Source organism: Melanostigma gelatinosum (genome assembly GCF_949748355.1).
Source record: "Melanostigma gelatinosum genome assembly, chromosome: 18".
Taxonomy (NCBI): Eukaryota; Metazoa; Chordata; class Actinopteri; order Perciformes; family Zoarcidae; genus Melanostigma; species Melanostigma gelatinosum.
The window spans coordinates 11,191,614-11,213,339 of NC_136651.1; the positions used below are offsets into that span (position 1 = coordinate 11,191,614).

Consider the following 21,726-nt stretch of genomic DNA (forward strand, 5'->3'; position numbering starts at 1 on the left):
AAAAAGACTTTCCACTTAAGGGAAATTGTTCCTGATCTTTGACAAATCAGTCTAACTGCTCTGGAAACAACATGCTATGCTTTTATCACACTGTCTGTGGAGCTCATGGCGATAACCTGAGGCTGGAGTCAATGTGTGTTTCAAGGATCACATTTCCCTAAATCCAGAACAAGACACCATTTTCTACATCGGATGTTTCAAAAAACAACTCTACATTTAATTCATTCTAAAACACCGGTTCCACGCTGTGTTGTAGAGCTATAAAACCAATGCTTTTTTTAAAGCAAAATATCAGTTTGTCAGTTCGTTTTGGTTTCCTTCCTTTTGACTTTTGCTCATGAGGGTGTTTAGGAGCATGGTGACCTCGGTGACCCCTCTACAAAGATCATGACCCTAAATTATAGGGCTGATGGAAGACACGGTTGGGTTGTGATGTCATGACAAAGTGTGTGTGCAGGTAGGAGGTGCTCACTGGGAGATTGTCAGATGTATCAGAGTCTGTCAAGTGGAGCAGAGTAAAAGCCGAACATGAAGACGACAACAATATGAATCATTCTGGATCAACACACACATTGCCTGCCACATGTTTTATTTTACAACTCTGTCTCATCATTGTAATTTCCCCAGTATTCACCGAATTATTACAAGAGTTTGTCTTCAATGAAAGAGCTGCAGTACATGTTCTGGCTGATAGAGACTTTACTTCACACCTAACCTCAATGGCAACAGATGTGTCCACCCTCATGACTGTGGGAAAGATTGCACGTTTGGCTACCAACAGCACAAATTACAAAGCACATGTGTCTCTCCTTTTTTATCGTCTGGCAATCTTCAACATCTATGGGCCCATTGAGCATGCACACCAGCGTTTCCCTCAACCTATGAGGTGTCAGGGACTCACTCCCAACCCATATGGCACAATCCACCGTTTCCCAGCAGAGAGCCATGGCCTCAGACCTGCCTCTCATCCCGACCGCTCTACAATCAGCCGCCAACCGCCACACTGCATGCTGAAGGCCGCTGTCTGAACTACATCATCTGCAAAGAGCAGGCAACGTTTTTACAATCTTCTACTGTCCAATGTTGGATGTTTTCTTTTTTTCAAACCATTCTCTGTAAACCCAATGGTCTTCAGTGAAAATCCCAGTTGACCAGCAGTTTCAGAAATACTCAAACCAGCCCGTCTACCTCATTCTGATGCTGGGTTTGAACTTCTGCATATCATCTCGAACATGTTTTTGAGCAATGTTTGTTCTAAGAAAGAATAGAGGGGTACACATGACACGGATTAAAGAAACTTTATTAAGTCAGAGTACAAACACAAAAACAGCAAAGACAAAACTCGCAAAAGCAGTAAAGGTATGCATTACATCAAAAAAAGTAAACTTTTCCACAATAAGTAATACATATCTTGGTTAAGTACACAACATTTTATTAGTAAGACAGTATGAAGATGGTTAGTCAGTTGCTCCCACACAAAAACACATCTCTATTCTAAATTGATAGAAGCATGCATAGCTACAGCAGTGCTGGACATATACTGTATGTTTGTTGCATTTACTCCAGACACAAACAATTGATCAAAGCGTCACTGATAAGTAAAAAAAAAAAATCCTCTATTCAAAACAATATTTTCTCATATTTATGCAAGGCATAATGATGTTCCGCAGCCCAGCTCTGTGCCACTTTCGGCCACTTTTTGGTTCCCTCTTTTTATTTCTTGGTCTCCTCGATCTGCTCCACCTCGCTGGTTTCGTCCACCACTTTGCCGTTGATCATCGTCTGAGTCACCACCTTCACAATCTTCCTGGTGCGAACATCAGGCTCCTCTGCACAGACACAGATGACATGAGATGAGATGGAAGAAAACAGGATGATTTGGAATGAGATTCGATCAAATGAGTTGAAAGGACGAGTATAAATGGGGCCGCATGAGATTTACACTGGTGAGAAAGTAAGCTGCGATGAAAAGAGATGATGAATTGTAAGAGGAGACAACGGTTCGATGATACGAGATTGAACGAAAAGAGGAGAAAATATGAGATAATGCGGTGTGAGGAGGATGTGATTTGCAGAGATGAGATGCAATGAGGTGGTATGATAGAGGAGAGAAAACATTAACCATTAGAGGCAGGGAAATAAATCATTCTAATCTCACATTCCTCTGTAATGTGTGTTGTCTCTGAGTATCGCCTGCTCAGTCACTGCACTACCACCGTTTTAATTCTCCTGATGCATTTGGTTTGTTGTACACTGAACATGAACTAAATAAGACGCTATGTCTCTGCAGCTTCAAGTGAAGAACTATGAGCACGAAAAACAGCTGAAACGATTAAACTCCCCCGTCTCACGAAGGACTCCTAAAGGCGTCAGTTGATTGACTCTGTGTTGTTTTTAGTCTTTTGAATGTTGAACAGTTGTTAATCCAGCAGCATGAGTCAGTCAGATTAAGACACACTTCCAAGTTGTTGCTGTGTCTGAATCAAAGCTGGGTGTGAAAACATTCATCCCAATGTTGTACCTTACAACATTGGGATGACTGCTTTCACACCCAGCTTTGTTGCTATAGGAGCTGAGCTGTTGTTGGTGTTTGCATTGTGTTGAGGTGCATAAAACACCCATTAGTCCTGGGCCAATTGGGTGTGTGAATGAATATGTGTCTTTAAACGCTGTCAAATTACAACATAAACACACGGGAACAGTTTGCTGTTCTTATCTCCTTCGTCATTACAGCTTTAGTCACTCTTTGCCTCCCTGGTTCATTCAGGGCGTGATAAGAATAAATGAATGAGCAGTGCTTATGTGCTGTTATATAATACTGTGCTTGAAAGTCCTTCTGGTGCTCTGACATACCAGCAGTGACTTTGCTCTCTTTTTGTCAGTTAAATAATAAAAGCCAGGCGCTCACTTTTTGGTGGAGGAGGAACTTCCTTGACTCTGAGGGGCAGAAAGGAAACATGTTAGAATTAGTATCTTTAAATTGACTTGAAAACAAGATGAACACATTTCAAAGAACAGTTCAAGAAATGCGCTTTTCCGCTTTACCAGGACCTGTAAAGCTAAACTGAGTAACATGGTATAGTCAGAAGACAAGTTGTGGTTTTACAGGGTTTGTGTTACTGTTGGAATCAACCTATGCTAAGCTAACACGTTTCGGCCTATAGCGGACTGATATGCTCTCATCCAGTCATGAGGCTGTAAAACTTACGCCTCCTCTCCCTCCAGCAGGCGCCTGTATGTGGCGATCTCCATCTCCAGGTTCTGCTTGATGCGGAGGAGCTGCTCGTAGTCGGTCTTGGTGCGCTGCATGTCCAGCCTGAGCTGCGAGAGGTCGTCCTCCAGCTGGTTCAGGGTGGCCTGCAGTCGCTCCATCTCAGAAGAGTATTTCTGGCCAGTCTCACCCAGGTTACCTTCCAGCGCCGACATCTGAGGAGAGAAAGGGGAAATAGTGAGAGAGCTGAACTGCCTTCTCCTACCTGACTCCATTGCGGGCTTGGTCCCATTTCCTCCGAAGGTGTTTGCCAGTGGAAACGAAACCTCTGTGTCTCCTGATTCTAAAATCAACAAATACCTGTGAGCTGGCAAGGCCTTGGCATCCAAAACAAAATCGCTGCTCAGACATGATGACATGATTACCCATCTCACCACAGAAACTCACCCCTATAGAATGTAGCAATTGAACCCGCCATGTCTCGCATGACTTATTAGCATGGGAGAACATGTTTACTGTCAACACAGGATTAGAAGAGCCAAAAGCCAAATGGTTTTTCTCAGACGTTGACGTCAATTTAAAATAAACCTGTGTATGGAGACTGAATCTGAACTTCAATGGGGATTTTCTGTGTTGTATCTGTCAAATCCCTTCTAATCCCAGTCTATCTTTAACACAACGCCATAATTCATCTTGGCGTTGTGAAAAAGAAACACTCATAGTCATACTTTAAATTCACGGTTGCGGTGTTTGCACTGCTTTATGGTCATTAAGTTTTGTTTGCACAGCTGAAAGTGTAGAAACATCACTTGCACGATTATTTTTAAACCAAAAACACAACTGTGTCAGGCTTCTGCTGTCAGAAAGGAGGAACAAGCACATTGCTGTGCTGCAATGTGCACATTGTTGAATGTCCTATTCTAAACAGCAATCTTCAATTCTCGCAATCAATCCATTCTCATGGAGCCAAAAGGTGTGAACACTTGTGCATTTTCTTTATATGTTGACATGGAGACACCTCCTTTACCAAAAGGTCTCTTTCGCCACAGTCAATGCTTGTAGAATGAAATCCTCTGATGTCTCGTGTGTGTGTCTGTGCTATACAGCTATCGTTCACCTGTTTGTGCAGACTCTCCAGCTCCACCTCCAGGTTCTGCAGGAAGCGCTGCCTCTCGACCAGCTCGCTCTGAGCTCCTCTCAGAGCCTCGTTGCTCTCCTTCACGTCATTCTGCACCATCTCCAGCTGGACAGGACACAGAAACGTCACGGGAATGTACACTCCAATGAAAATGCATGTATTAAGAGAATTCTCTTGTCACCAGAAATAAATGAAAGATGCTCCCCTCACCTTCTTGAGGTACCACTGATCTGTTTGGTCCTTGTTCTTCTTGACAATCCCCTCATACTGGGAACGCAGGTCGGACAGAATGGTGCCCAGCTCCGGCCCGGTGGCCGAGTCCACCTCCACATTCACCTCGTCTTTGGCAATACGAGACCTCATCTGCTCCAGTTCCTGCAGGGGGAAACATGACTTCTTCATGATCTTTTGTTTACGTTTGTTTTGTTTTTATTTAAAAGAACCTGATGGTTGTCATCTCGAAATAAACTTAAAATTGTACAGTGTGTGAATATACAGACGACATATGAAACCAGGAATAGTGAACCCTTCACCGCGGGGTGGCAGAGAGGATGTGAGGACGTCTTCATAATTTAGATGTTCACCATTCATAATTGATTGGGCCGACCTCACCTTACCTCTGGCTTTTCAGCTCACACACACACACACACACACACACACACGCTGAACTCTAATAATGATTATTCACTGGATCTCTTTCACTCTCGTTTCTTTGTGTGTGACACCCACACGCACACACACACACTGTGTATTTTATTCTATGCACAGTATTTGTATCCTTGCTTGGTCGGTGGGGGGAGAGTCTATACTTTCAACGTAAATATGAGAGCAGACTAAGAGGCATCAACAGTTCACTTTCCTCACACTGGACAGGGTCCAGAACTTCACATGTGGTCAAATAAGACAAACAAGCAACTGTAAAACAAGTATACATGCATGCAGGATACATGTGCTTAATGTATTCCAGGATCAACAAAAGCCTAAATAATCCAGTCTCAGTTCGTGAAATTCATTCTCGATATCTGCAGCTGGTCATGAATTGGATCGGTGCTGTTTTGTTTACATTGTGTTTCAGTAAGTAGGAGATCCATCCTTCTGTTGGTGAGAGGAGGTAAATGTATCTTCTTATTCACCCCCAGAGGACAGGAGTCCGGTCGCCTCAGATCAGCTGATTGGGCCGAAAGAGCAGTTGAGGAAACCAGATCTAGTGTGTCTTTTGTCCAGAGTAACCAGATAACCACCTCTCTGTTTCTCCCCCCCCCCTCCCTACACTGTGTTCCCCCTGTCCTCTCAGGCTCTAAATAAGACCTCATGAGTCCACCAAACTGGGTCAGACCGATATCAAACAACTTGTTGTTTGTGAGGGCAGGTTGCAGAATAAGAGCGAGGGCCAAAATGAAAACAAGATAAGGCCAATGTCGAGTCATGGAGAAGTAAATGTGATAAACAGCGTGTTAAAAGACGTGCACACCATGTGGGTGAAGAAGAGTACAGACCAATTAACAAGTACAGACAGAGTTCGAGCAGACTCACCTCCTCGTGGTTTTTCTTGAGGAAGTAAAGTTCTTCTTTCAGGCTGTCCAGATCTCCTCTCAGGGAGGCGATGATCTGCTCGTGGTCGGTCTTGGCCTTTTTCAGAGCGACACAGTCTCGCTCCACAGACTGACACATCACCAGCTCTGTCTCCCACCTCGTCAAGTCCAGATGAATAGAGAGAAAGGCAGAAAACACAATACTTCATGTTTATTTACTTTCTTTACAATTGCTTACAAAATGCCTCATCAAGTTGCATGTCACCTTTAAAGCTCGGATGTGTCTGCAGATGAACAAACATTTATATGTAAAAGAAGACGAGTGTTTTTCATTGATCTAGTTCTGTCCATCTCGTGACATCTCTTTGCATAACTTTCATTATACAAAGTACTCAAGAATCTCTGTGTGCACTCTGACGTTATAGGGTAAAAAGGAGGAAATGAATGGTTAAAGCGGTCTAAATCAAAGTGATATGATAGTTGAATCATGAACCACTCACTTGATTCTGAAGTCATCAGCAGCCAGTTTAGCATTGTCAATCTCTAACATGAGACGAGCATTTTCCAAGGTCCTCTTCCTCACCTGCCAAATACCAAAGTAGAGAAACAATAGACTTTAAAATCCCTAAAGTCAGTCTTCACACAGAAGGCATCTGCTTCTAATGCTTCATGCATTACACTCACATGTTTAAAGGTATACTGGCAGTAAAAGTGGGGTACCAATGTTTCAAAAGACACATGCAGGTTTGAATCATTGTCCAATAAGGTGACGCATCGCGTTTTCATTAAACGGTAACTTTTTTTCCATTTGGTCAAAATAGGCAAAAATAATGATTAACTTTGTTCAGGCTTGGTTTGGTACAAGTTAACTCAAAGATCAAGCGCAGGTCAAATTCTGCCTCTGATGAATCAAGTGATGCAACTCCTGCACCCACATTTGCATTGATGTTTTGGCTATGTAAAATAACAAATGTCATCATCGTGGACCTTGAGAACTTGTGCCGGTCTCTATGCTGCATGTCTGGTGTGGTTGCACGTCCTTTCATGCCTACCTCTTGCTCAACAGCATGAGCTTGGGCCATCATGGAATCAAGATCATGACCTTTGGGAATGCGGTCGAGCATCACCTGCTTGATCTTCATCTCCAGGTCTGCGTTGGAGCGCTCCAGTGAACGCACCTGGAGGAAGAGGAAGAGAAAGAGACAGTTCAACGATCTTAGTGTTCAATGAGCAACCGCTTAACAGTGCTGGTTTAATGCGTCAGACCTTGTCCAGGTAGTTGGCCAGACGGTTGTTCAGGCTCTGCATGGCTTCCTTATCGTTGATGTTGTTGCCGTGAAGGCCATTAAGTTGCAGTGTTGGCCCGTTGAGATCCTGGCCGGTAGAGGCCGAGCGACTCAGAGGGCTGGCTGCGGTGAAAGACACGGAAGCGCGGGTGCGAGCGCGGCCGGTGTCCATCAGAGAGCGGCTGGAAAAGGAGGGCTGACGGTTCACAGAGAAGCTCCTCACTGACATGCTGGAGGCCATGATGGGGGGGGGGGGGGGGGCTGTGGGGCAAGAGGAAAACGACGATGAACAACTCATGGAAATGTTGGTGAACTTGTAAAGACAAAGTGGAGGCAATACATGAAGAGAGAAACAGAACAAGAGCAAGATCACTTGTGTTACATCCATCACAGCTGCTGAGGGTTCACCTCTCTGAATAGACACTGGATGGATGTTCAAATTACACATGTGATAAGGAGAATACTTCAAATAGCAGATGTATTGCAGTCATTTAAGTTACATGAGATCTGGCTGTGGAAAAGCTCTTTTGTGGCCCTTAAGTAAATGTGTTTTATTCCAGCATTTGGCAGCTAAACGCAAAGTAGGGCCTTATATTCAAGACCACTAAAAATGATGAAAGGAGTCTTTCAATGAGTGCACATGTGACCGGCTAGTGGCTTTTCAATTGAACCATCTGCATGTAAGACATTGACTGACTACGGTCACAGCCTCTTCAGTCTGTCCATCTCGGCTCCGTTCAAATACAGCTTCAACTCAAGCCAGTGTAAAATCTAAATGGAAATGAGCACAGCTCAACCCGGGGTCGAAGGAGAGCCTCTCACCGGGACCAAGAACGCTCTCATACGGTCTATTACCATGATAATAAGGTGCATTTTATATTCAAGAAGGCACTAATGGAGGATTCACGAAAACAGAAAAAAACCAGAGGAGATAAAAAGTGGCTCCAAAAAAAAGATGTCCTAAAGGTTAATACTACTGGTGATGTGGTTACATGTTATGACATATTATGAAAGTGATGACTCTGTTTAGATCCAGTGCACAAAAAAAAAATATTCTCAATGTTACTTTGAATAAATACCTCATATTTTCTCTCCAACCTCATTTGATGGTGTGTTTCACAGGTGTTCAGATTACTTCCTGGACCGTCAAGTGTGACTAGTTGCTGCATGGATGTCAAACATGGACAGTGTATCTTTGTCTCTGTGTGTGTGTGTGTGTGTGTGTGTGTGTGTGCGTGTGTGTGTGTGTTTCTGCAGATTAGCGGTCAAGGGAACCTCTCTGTCTCTCTGTCACTGGATCCTTGCAACACCGTTCCCACAAAACTACAAAGGACCAGGCAGGAGACAGACGGTCCTTGTTCGGATGAAAGACAGAGCTTGCATGGGAAAATGATCGGGAAAATATTCCGAGTGAATTCCAGTGACACAAAGAAACACATTGTTGTGCAGGAAATGGAACTTTCATTTCATTTTTTTGTTGAAATCATCTCATCATTAGCTGACAAATAGTTGTGTTGACAACTGTTGAATGGAAGAGAGCGTCGTCTTCATTGAGATAAATGGTAAAAAAAATTCCAGTCTTTACATTTTGTAAAATACCAAATGGAATTACTGGAAACAATTTAAATCAATTCTGATAAATCTAATTACTAAGAAATAATTTCTTTAAAAAAAACATCCTACTCACCAGAGTTTTCTTCAGATAGGCACAGCGGGGTCCAGAGGAATACCAGAGGATCTGTGCTGCTGATGCTACAGGTGCGCTTATATGCAGGTGTGCAGGAAGTGGGAGGGGCTAGCTCGGAACAGGAGGGGCGTGTGTTTACTGCTCCTGGAGGTTTTGATATGTGGAGTCTTTTGATGAAACTGTAACATATCTCCATTTCACCTGCCTACTACTGAGGCGCAATAATCTGAGATACTCCATTCTCACGTTGTACCTTTATTATGAGGCAGTTACAGAATAAATGTTGGTCTGTACTACAATGGTCAGCTCTGATAAGAAACATTTCTACTTACTTTTGTATCAATTCTGTAGAGCTTGGCTTGGATTTATACTCCACAGTGTTTTTTCCAACCTTCTTCCCTTTTGTTGGAATAGTAATGTGTATATATGTAGCCTGGGAATTTTACGTTTCCACATCTCAGTTGTGTAAATTGCTCTTTTGGGCAACGATTGACTTCCAAATGTAATGTTTTTTGTTCTTGTTGATGATGCTCAGCTTCGTTGACTTTATGATTTATGTTAAAACTCAACACTTCACAGCTGGCTCAGTAGCTGTTCTCTATCTGACTCGTGGTGAGACACCACAGGGTCTTACTATTAGGACTCAGTAACAAACACCCACAAAACACAAGAGAGAGATTGGATTTTCTTCAGTTCACCGAGACAAGTTACACTGTGCACCTTGGTCAAGCCATAACCGAGGGTTTCCAGATCACCCACAGTCTCCTTGCCCACTCGTCTTCTCCTGATTTCACCTCTGGCCGCACGTCATAGTGACCAGCGCTTGCTCTACCCCTGCATTAGAGATCTTGCCCTACTTGTTTATCTACGTCCTCCCCCACGTCTATCTTCACTCTCTCTCTCTCTCTCTCTCTATCTTCACCCGGGCTCCAAGGCTGTTCTGCTATACTCCCCGTCTCTTCCTACTCCCTTCTGATAGAAGCACCCTGTTCCTTAGGCAGACAATTGTGAAGCAGTTGCTTTACAAATAGAGTTTTGCATGAGTTGCGTGTCAAAATTTGTTGAGGCGGCCAAAAGACTACAAATACCCGGCCTCAGTGATGGGAATATACATGACTACTTTTGAAATTATGGATATGATTTTACACAAATATATTTAACACACAAATACATTTTTCTCCCACACAAACTAGTTGCGATGTCACAAAATCCTGCTCGTAAGCAGATGTGTGAAACTCAGACTTAAGCTGATCGTTCATCAGACGAATGTGAAAACAGACTTCTAGGGTAAAAGTGCACACACTACACACCGAGGGGACTTATATACGGTGAACATATTCACAATCAACTTCCTTTTTACACATCCAGCAGACTTGGAACAACATAATCATTAATTTGAAGCAGTGTTTCTGGCCACCTTGTACTCACTCTCCTTTTAGCTCTGTTTTTGGTCTCCAACAGTCCCTGAGAGAAATGGCTGCTAAATGCTCCGTTTTATTTGCAAGCATGTTGCTGCCTGCATGCTGATCACAATAAAGCATGCCCTCTGCATCTGTGCTATTATATATCTCATTAGCATCACCGGCCCTTGATTGTTTGTGTTTCGGTGGGTGGCGTGGAGCACTCCTGTCTTGCAGTCAGTCATCTCGTTGCAACCTGACGCTCCTACCTGTCAGAGATGAAATATTCAACAAGTCGCTCACAAAGAAAACATGCTGGCCGAAGCACTTTGGAACAAACATGAACACTCATAATAGTTTACGTGCTGACACAAAAATAGAAGCTTTGAACGAAACGAAAGAATGTGCCATTGTTAATGAAGTTGTAACTTTAAAGATGAAGCTGTATTTGAGCTAGAGCTACAGTGCACACACACACACACACACACTGTAACAATAACTCTTTGAACTGTCCATGCACAATCTCATATAAACATAGAGGAAGGTGTGATATTATGAATGTGTGGGTGACACATATTATCATGTTCAAATACAAGAGAAGGAAATGTTTCTTTTCTCTTTCAGCATTGTAAATGTCTCCATTTGCATCCACAAACATTCAGTGTTTTGCTCCTGCAAGTTGTATTTGAGCAAATGGCTTGGTTATCATGTTCATGACATTGTTCTTCTGTACACTATAATCACTTCCTGTATAACGCAGTCACGGTATTCTCTGCACTGTATCTGTGTCCTTACATTTTACAAGCTGCAACATTAGAAACAAACCAGCTAAAAGTCCTCTTGAATGATCATATTGCATCACTGTTGTGGTACTCTGATGAAGGCTTGTTTGCTAAAAGCACATGATCCTAGGAAGAAATGTTACAACAACGTGGAACATATAGAACATAAGATATCAAACATAAAAGACAAAATAATTATTGAGAAGCTAATCAATAGAAATTAGTTTTAAGATGTGATTTATATATGTTTATTGTATATGGGTAATACAATGCATTTGCAGTACAATATTGCTCATTTTGGTTGAAATTGTTTCCAGTGCCTTCGCTGCATATATTCCCATTAGACCACACGTCATTCACCAGTCAGTGATCTCCAGCGTTACAGCTGTAATATATCTCCACTCTGTGGTGAAGGCTGGTCAATACAAGTCAAATCCACAACAAAGCCGGTGGCAGTTCTTCCCAAAAGAGGGCAGTAACAAGCTGTAGTGCTCGCTCTCATCATCCCAACAGACGAACTCACTGGATTGTCCATGTTTATAAATGCTTGGTAGATTAAATTAAATGAAATGGCTTTGAATAAAAATTGTAATACATTTTTTTATTATTTTAACTCTTTAGCATTTAGTATTGTCTTTTAATTTCCAATTAGCTTTAAAGGGACAGCCCCAAATCAAAATATATTTGTTTCCTCTTGCTATTTATCAAGATGTTTGCCTTCTCTTGAATATAATAGGACTATATGACACTCGGCTTGTGGTGCTCAAAGAGCCAAAAAATTACATTTGAATAGCTCAACAGCAACGTATCTTTCCAAAAATCACGACCCGGTTACGCAGGATAATCCACAGACCTTGTTGTAAGCAACTATTGTTGAAAGAAAATAGTTCCTATATGAAATTGCAAACAAGAAGAAAACAAATTACCAATGATAAGTGGATTTAAGAGGCATTTATTGTTGAATTTTTCAAATAATTTGTTTTCACTCCGAGCATCACAAGCTGAGTGCCATAGTCCCATTATATTGGAGAGAATGCAGACATCGATACCTCCAGAACTAACTCACAGCAAAACAATCTAGATTTATAAATAGCACTACAGGTATAAGAGAATGGTCACTTTAAGGTTGGGAAATTAATCTAGACTGTCTAACAGTTAAATGTATGCAGCATATTATGTATCTGCTTTTTCAGCTCTTCATTGAAGCTAAATTATGTTCACGCTGTGAAGAAAATACCCCAATCAGGACTGTACAAGGATAAGATGGCTACTGCGATCAACACATGGATGTGGGCAAGTGAGGCTGGCACAGTCAATGCTTTATCTATATATATGTACCATCTGTTATCACAAGACACATTGACACATCGGGTGCAAATACTACTTGCAAGAATGAACTAATTGTTCATAATTCTAACATCAATAACTCAAGCACCAATGCACTTTATGTGCTGAGAGCAAGGGAACTCACAGTTTCTCTCAGACAAACGATTGATGTTAGAAGAGATCCCAGGGTTCTGCTGCAGGTTAAACGGCTCACCCCTGAACTCAGTCCCATATATATATAGGCTCTGGACAAGATAGGCTCCTCCCACTTCCTGCTCCTCCTCAGACAGCTCCGCCTCCAGACCTGCTCCTCACAACACACTGAGTGAAATATTACAACCCAAGGGTCTACGTTTCTCAGTGGCTGCACCATTTCATCAAAAATAAATGTTTGGATTTTATACACATTTCTCCCAAACCCATGTTTTTTGGAAATTTTGGACACATTTGATATTTTCGGATGCTTTTGAATATCCACCAGACTTTAAAATAAACTTCTGTAAATCTGAACTGTCCGGCTGCACAGCACAAGTTTGAACGTATCCACTTCCTGTTACACTTACAGGCTGCTCGGTTTAAACAAAGGGATGTGTTACCTAATAATAACAAACAGGCTACCGTACTTTGTACCAAAACTACCACTGAAGATGAGGGGCACATTCCTACATGAGATGAAATATGATCAACCTTTCCTCTTACTGTCACTTTCTCGCTCTCTCTTTCTTCCCTCTCTCTCTCTCTCTCTCTCCCTCCTTCAGTCAGGGTGGATCAGAGTTTGGTTGTTAAAAAAATAAACAGGTGATTAGACTGGCAGGATGCCAGGATACTACTCGTGACCCCACTTGACCCTTCACGACCCCTGTCACAAGCGATCATGTGACCGCGCCAGCAAAACGCAAGCACCGGCAGAGAGGAGAGATAACACCGTGGTACCAAAGACACCCAGGTCAGGTCATCCCTTTCATAATAACACAATGATGTGCTTCATTTGGACGATGGAAATTGTGAAATTCGCTCTGATATCAGCATGACAGTTTCGGACAAACACAAAATCCACTTGTGATTTCATTTGTTAGTTAGGAGGGAACCATTGAACTGTAAGTCGATGACACAACACAACGCAAAGCACAAATACACGCGTGAGAGCCGGCGTAAATATAAAAGCATTTAAAACACCAGACCTCCTGTGGAAACAAAATATTATTAGAAGTCCTGAAAAAGAAGTTCTTTGAGAAACAAACCTGAGATCCCTCCAGCATCACTGTGTGCAACATCCTTGCTGCACTGGCCATGAACATGACTGACGCGTCTCAATCGTCATTTTGCTTCTGAAGTGATTGCTTCCTGTTCCAATTCTGTTGCTGGCAGGAGTCACTTGCATTTCCTGTTTGCTGACAGACAGACAGACAGACGGAGCCACAGATGAGCAGCCAAAGAAGGATTAGTCCAGTCCTTTTCGTCTTCATCTGCAGCATTACCATCCTGATCAAAGGTTCTGCGTCCCAGAAAATATGATTGCAAACAGGTGGAAAGTGTTAATGCAGAGCCCTATGTATGCAATCATTAACATTTTATTAAGAATCATATTAAGATCACTGCAGACCGTAAACTATGACATCACATCATAAAGCGTATCCATTGGCTGACCTAGTCCTCAAAGACTATACTTGAGATTTGTCCGAGACTTTAAATGATGCGTGCTGGACAGGAGGGATTTTGGACATTTCTTCGAATCAACTTTTCCATGGCAGATTGAGTTCTGCAAAAAAAACCTGTTGTTTGCAATCACTTAACTATATTATAGAGAAAACCTTGTGATATATTCTTTGAGACAGCAACACGTTGCACATGCAAACAAGCCATGGTTTCAACTGCAGGCTGTTTTTTTCCCCCACAAATCTATATTTCTGCATTTTTTTCTTCCACTTTGTTTCTCAGTTTCCCATCAAAAGTTTAAATCGAGGGTAACAATTGGAAGTAGATTCAGTATTCCACCAATTTAAGGAGCTCAAAGCACCGCTCCACTCCAGACCCTGATTGATGCAATCTTGGCCCGGAGTCACCGTTTGATGGGCGGACGTCAGTCCACTGATAAGGAGATAAGAATCTGCAGCGGAGAAATTACACACCGATAACAACATATGTGAGCAGCTCAGGAGGTCAGCACCTGCACTCGCTCTTTCTTTTCCTTTACTTGAATGATACAGTTTTTTTCCCGTCCTACATTTGGGGTTTCCCCCGCCTCCCCCCCGCCTGACTGCAGGTTGCTTTTGTGTGATGTAAACACGTCAGACCGCTCAGTATGTGTGTGGAGATTATTATCAGAGGGGTTGGTAATATTTAAGATATGGATCTATATGCATAGCTGGTGAGTGTATGAAAAGTTGAAAGGGAAAGAGTGTGTGTGTGTGTGTGTGTGTTAACCCTTATTTCAGAGGAAAACTTCCCTAAGGGCAAACTCTAATCCTGTTCACAGCCCAATGAAGTAGCAGCAGAGAGAGGGAGGGCAGTGCCATTGGGAGCTGTTTTGTGGTGAAGCTATAGTTCTGTTGACAGCTGAGCTGCTGTAACAGTTTGCAGTTTGGAGTTTGGCTCGGTGGCACCTCAGAGGAACAAACTTTGTGAGGCTCCAGTTTCAAGCTCACCAAGTATACAGCTGGCTTACCGACTGCAAGCCACTGCCCCAAAAGCACCTATTTTACCTGCTTTTGTTGATTTGACCCATTTGAACTGTGTTTGTAAATTTGCACCGGTGAAGTACAATATCAACTGACACACATCCTGCATTGTTGGGTTCATCAGTGACTTTAGAGGGGCCTTGTTACAAAATCTAATTTTAAAGGCCCTAAAAACCTATTTCCTCAATTGTCTTCTTGAGTGATGGGGTCCTAAAATGAACATAAAACTTTCTGTTGAAGTAAGAACAGTTTTGTTATCTTGAAATGACAGAATTTAGTTTTCTATGTTTTTCTTACTGGTTTGATCTTCAGTTGAAAAAGGTGACGTCGTAGGTCTCAGGGTAAAGCAACAGTTGAATGAAAATCTGATGAATCAGATGGCTTGGACTTTGAGCGTTAAATATTTAGTCATAAATATGTTAAATTAATGAGAAATACTGAAGATTGACACAAAACTTTCAGGGGCTTTAATTAAGACCTTTATCATGTTAAAAAAAACAACACATCCTTCAATAAATGTTTTTTTAAGTTGCTTCTAAGACAAAAGAATGCTGAATATTGGTATACTTGTTATTTTGGGTCTAAACAAGACACACAAGACAATAATGACACAGCGCTGTGGTCCATCGCTAATGTGAGCATTGGATGTTTGTTTTGAGGGAGAGAGCTCAAAATCCGATGTTGCTCATCTTTCCTTCATTTGGTCCCATTAACCGCTGGCAGCGCTCTTGTTTTTCCGTTGTTGAAAGAAGCCCTTTCATATTCATATTCCATGTTCTGAAGCCTGCCCTGCAGTGTGTGTGTGTGTTTGTGTGTGTTTGTGTGTGTGAGTAAAAAGTATGCTCTCCAAAATATGAGTTAAACGGACACAAAATGAACCAAAACCGGAAAACTGTCCGTGCCTAGGGTTAAGCACTGATAGGTGCTTATTAGCAGCATGAAAACAGAAAAAAGCTTGTCATTGTAACACGGTCCCTAATGAACCGCTATTAGTATAATGACATAATTCTGACTTACAAAGACACATGACTCCTGTTAAAACTAAATGAAACTGATCTCATCTTTAATGAGCATATGTAGTGCGAAGTCAATTTTGAAGCTTTAAATGAAGCCTGACATGAACAGGTCATCTTGAAAAACGGAAACATTTGTCACGATAAAGACAAACCTTAAAGCCGAGTGTCATTATTCGGGGCAGTGGACTTTAATTGCAGTTCATTTGGTAAAGTAAACGCAGGAATTAATAATTGAATGATGAATATTTTCTAACAAATGAGCATTGTCACTTCTTCTTGAATGTGACTTGTGAGCAATTAGCCGATACCTGAGCCTGATTAAAATAAGCACTCCTTCCACAGTTAAAGGGCTTGTGCTGCTCGGTGTTACTGTGTCAAATTTGAGTATTTTTTTTTTCTTAGCACTGACTGAGTGACATGATACATTTCAGTGCTTCTTGCTCGAAGTGAAGTTGTTGATCAATATGCCCAACGAGTGCGATGAATATGCACGAGGCGTCCGCCGCGGCGGCCCGGTAATTGCCGGTCGTCAGGGGTGGCAGGCACGGCAATTTGCATCTTGGGGATCCTGCAATCAGCGTTCTATTCATTAGTGCGCCAGCCGCTTCATCTGCTGGCCACTCAGAGCTGCCAATCTCCCCTCGGCAGCCAAAGCATTTGAAAAAAACTGAATGGAAAAGTTTAAATTACAAGCCTGCGGGTAGTGGTGTAACAAGTCCTAAACCCTATATTTAGGCTCTTTTATGCAGGTGATTGACTGTTACTGCATTGTGAGAGAGAATAGGGGGGAAAGCTCAATGAAACAACCATAATCTCATGTATTTTATATCACCTTTATCTCAGGGTCCGCATTCACAGCGGGGAGAGGACGGTGGCTGTAGGACATCTTTGCCCGTCTCAAGAGGGCCGCCAACGCTTCCGTCGAAACAGAGGGGGGAAGGGTTACATGAAAGAAAGCTTATTGTTCCTCTATAAGTGACCACTGGCACTCAAGGTTATTGTCTCATGAAGAACAGGATAGGCTAACACTGCTATCCTTCTTTTTTTAAACAATAATGTGGTTGTTTCTAGTCTGATACCAGCGTATGGCCACAAATTACATTGGTTATTAGAGCGGGAAAGAACAGATAACGGATATATGAGCATGTTTTTTCTCCTCACAGCCATAATCCCACAAATTAATTTGACAGCTCGTATACGTGGACATACAAGACTTCTCACTTGTATTTCCTGCATCCTGTCTGGGCTGTTTCTCTTGTGCTTTATTTCTTATTTCCAACCCTTACTTTTCCAAAAGAGGATGCACAACTGTTCAAGCTTTATCTTGATGACTTGTGAGCCCAGGGGATGTGTCACTCAGTGTGTGTGTGTGTGTGTGTGTGCGTGTGTGTGTGTGTTTCATGATTGAGGCAGGAAGGGAGTTCCTTGTGGTAGCGAAGGGGTTTCAGGAGAAGTGAGTGCCAAAAGAGAATACGTGTGTGTGTGTTGTGGATCTTCTATTGTTTTACATGGTCACTGTTTCCTGCATCATAAATCTACATGAACAGAAAGTAACACACATTATTTATGAACAACACACACAATTACTCTGTGCACAAAACCTACAAATGTGCAGATACAAAAAAGAAATAATATGCATGCAAAAGCTACTAATAACTATAACTGATATAACTAATAACCCCCCCACATATTTGTACATTTGCAAATAAACAGGCACACACACACACACACACACACAGCTCTCTGCACACACAGCTCTTTTGCTCTGCCATTGTCTTACAGAGGAAGCCTGCGAGTGGAGAAGGAGGTCGGATCTTGTCCTGAGCTGAAGGAGTACGCAGGGCAAGAGGGGGCCGATGGAGAGAAAACACCAGGAGGAAGAGACGAGGCCGAGAGGAAGCAAAGAGGAAGAGGAAGAGGGAAAAGAGGAGGAGGCAAGATGTTGTTTCCCAAAAATTGTGATCTTTACTGACAGGGAGTCTGACCAGCTGTGAGTAAAGCAGGTTGAAACTGAGGTGAGGTCATACATAAACATGTAAATAAACATGTATAACGCAAAATAATCTTTGAAAAAACCTGAACAACTGCTTCTTGTGGTCTATGAATCTATTTGAAGATCATTCAAAACAAAACCTTGAATGTTTTAGCTCAGTAATGTCTTTCTTTCTCTCTCCCTCTCTCTCTCGCTCTCTCTCACACACACACACACACACACACATCATTCAGCACTGATGGCTTCATAATGGCGTCTGCTAACTGTAGAAATAGTTTTAATTGGCTAGGAGCTATTTAACTGATTAAAGCCACCACATCAATCTACGTGTGTGTGTGTGTGTGTGTGTGTGTGTGTGTGTGTGATTGATACATTATTTATATGGCCATAAAGGGCAGACAGCCACGGTGATTGATATGTGAAGGCTGAAACGAAGCAGACAGTATTCTAATTAAAACAACATTGTTGAAGGGTTTAAAGTCTTTGGGCCTGGTTAGCTTCTATTTTGTGTGATTCCAGCACAGTGTAACACATTGTTAATATGTGGTCCCCAGATGATACTGACTCTTCCTTTAGCGGCACCTTGAAGTTAACAATTGTGGTTTTGAGTTACACAAAAAGTGATGCTTCAGAATAACTATTTATCATTACCTTCATTGATCCAATAACCTTTTATCTGAAATTGAGATATTAGTCCAATACTTTGATTTGTTACATAATATCTGCAAACACCATTCTCGTCAGCCTCAGCTTTATATTGTTTGGTCCTAATAAGCAACTGTTAGCATGCTAACACAATAAACTAAGATGGTGACCATGGTACATATCATACCTGCTAAACATCAACATCTTATCACTTTGACCATGTTAGCTTGCTAAAACGTAGCATTAAGCTCAAAGCACTGAAAGCACAGAGTTGCAATCTGTATTTCTGACGAACACAAAATCTTTTTACGTCTCATTCAACCACATAACACATGAGAAGGCGGCCTGTCATTGAGTTGGACTGCAAATTTAATTTTTTCACTGCTACCGCTTGATCTTGATACAAAGTCATGAACACAGACATAAAAAACAATCACCTCACAATGTTCTGCATAACATTTAGATGTTATATGGTCATAAGGAGACAGATTTCTGCCACTCATTCATAACAGTAACAGCTACTCCTCTGTTTTCTTTGCACCACACCCCGATACTGTATCATCGAAGCGCTGAAGTAAAAGCAATGTATTTCTGTAATCACTGAAACAACATCATTGATTCGACATGTCTCTGTCAAATTATTATATGCAGCACCTCTCCCAATTCTGCTTCGATGCATATCTTTGCCGTGCTATTGTAACTGGACTCTCTCTTTCTATCACACACACACACACACACGCACACGCACACACAAGACAAGCACACACACAGAAACTCCCCTTCTCCAAATGACTAAAATAACACTATTACTTTTGCCATCATCGTGTCAAAACCCTTTTCAGTGTCAGTCTGTCTCGCCCAGCATGGATGACCGGACCTGCAGCTGTCAAAATTCGCAAAAAAAATAATAAAGACTCCTCGAGACCCAAGAAGAAGAAGAAGGAGAAGGAGAAGAAGAGAGGAGCAGTTGAAAGGTATGGTGAATTCCAGGGAAGTGAAACTCTGGGAATTGATGGCGCTCCTTGTCTGATTTAGAACAACAACCTCTTTTTTGTGTTGCTGAGAGGTGTGAGCTGTACGCCAGCACCGTCGCGCCTTCTTGGACCTGAAAAGAAAGAAAGCCTGTAGAGACCTCTGAAACCACGACAACCTCACGGCCCTGCACACGGAGACACCTTGACACGCACCTGTCAAAGATGTCAATACGGTTTGTGTGCACGTGCACAAGAGAGAGAGAGACTGAGGGGGAGACAGAAAGTGTGAGTGAGTGGAGTGTGCAGTGCAGCTCTGTGGGTGGCAAAGGAGAGGGATCACTGGGTCTGACAGGAGCTGTTTGACTAATCCAAAACAACAGCTGTAAGGTAGGGATGAGGGGATGAAGGAGGGGGTGGGGGGTGTACAGGAGGTGAAGCCGGGGTGGAGGGCTGTCAGTTAAGGAGGAGGACGTGGGGAGAAAGGGGAATTATGGAAAGGGAATATGAAAATGAATTCCGCATGTAAGCCCTGAGAGGGAAAAGATCCTAAAACACTGCAAATAGAAAAATAAAATGTTGGACAGGACAAAAACAAAAGTTGAGGGTGAGGTAACAGGGAGGTAGAGAGACAAAAGGGGGGAGAGAGGAAACAGGGAGACAGGCAGAAACTTGGTCAAACCTAACTGGAGGTTGCGTCCATTAACCTCCACACGGGGGGTTGCATCAGCACACACACACGGCAACACGGGTGAGAATGATTACACTCACACATCCACACACCGTCCTCACGCATACACAGCCTTCATTACACATCTGGTTGAGTTTTATTGAGGGAAGCTGCGTTGGGGTGGTCCTCGCTCTTCTAACAGGTCTGTCCTGTTAACACGGCAGGCCACGGAGAGTCCATCGCCCTGTGGGGCAGCATCTTAACATCTTAACATCTCATCTCTGTGCAGTTCAGCAACACCCGCAGCTCTGTGCAGCAGTGCAAACACAAGGCAAACAACAGGTTGGCATCTAACAAAAACGCAACAGTTTGACATTTTGGGAAATGTGCGGCTACAGCCTGTTAGCTTAGCATAATGACTGGAAACGGTTCCTTCCAAAGTTTAAAAAAATCCACTCTCACCTCTCAAGCTGTGTAATAAACTTTATTTGTTCAATCCACACACAACCTCAGCGTTGGCTCCCCTTCATTTGTTTTTGCCTTTATTGGATATAACTGTAGATCCTGACAGGAGACACGAAGAGCGACAATGCGAAGCGAGAAATGCCATATGTGAAAGTAAATGTGGAAGTAACTCGCTGAAACCTAACCAGGGATGCCGCGGTTATGCATCTTAGCCCGCTGGCCCATCAAGACATCCCATTGATTCCCCTTCGGCTAATCTGCCAGAACCAAACAACAACCAGCACAGATCGATGTTGAAAGGTTTCTTCCGCCGAAGGTCTTCTACCTTTGTCAAGGAAATCCAGAAATCCAGTGCATTCTTTCTTTTTAAGTGTGACAATGATTTAAAAGTGTTTCCCGATTGTCCAGTTAGTATAATTATATCATCGTACAAGATTCATTATCTCACCAAGCAACAGTGAACAAGTCACCAACCATCACGACTAAAGGTAATCATGCATCATGTATTTAACAACAGAACAAGAGAACCATGGTTTGAATTGTGCATACATTTAAGTAATGCAACAGCTGATGAATATATTGATATTTGATCATTGTTAATATGTTTAATACACAACTTTTCCAACATAGAATTCCAAAAATAGCAATATGGGACAGTAAGCACTAAATGTAAGGCATTTTAAAAACAAGATAGGTGATACATAAAATGCTGGCATGCGTCAGATAAAAGTTAAAAACATCTGGGCACTGCGTTCACTAAACTTAACCCAAACACGAGTAAATAATGCACTATTTTCAGCCGTGGAATTGATGCGCTGGCGAGGAGGCTACTTACTGCGGCAGGATGGCGAAGATTTGATTGACTCAAAATAAACTGCAGACATGTCACCCTGTGCAACTGTGTGGCTCGTTGCAGTTATGGGATA

General features: G+C 42.3%; 1 protein-coding gene across 1 annotated transcript; it reads right to left on the minus strand.

The window, feature by feature from the left end:
• Nucleotides 1-1,713: 1,713 nt before the first annotated feature.
• On the minus strand, nt 1,714-7,408 carry LOC306792837 (keratin, type I cytoskeletal 18; the record flags this gene model as incomplete). The annotated part of the gene is made up of 9 exons (XM_079290177.1): nt 1,714-1,829; nt 2,909-2,937; nt 3,209-3,426; nt 4,329-4,454; nt 4,560-4,724; nt 5,883-6,039; nt 6,382-6,464; nt 6,934-7,059; nt 7,148-7,408. The coding sequence occupies 9 exons, from the start codon at nt 7,406-7,408 to the stop codon at nt 1,714-1,716; spliced, it is 1,281 nt and encodes a 426-aa protein (XP_079146303.1).
• Between the last annotated feature and the right edge of the window lie 14,318 nt (nt 7,409-21,726).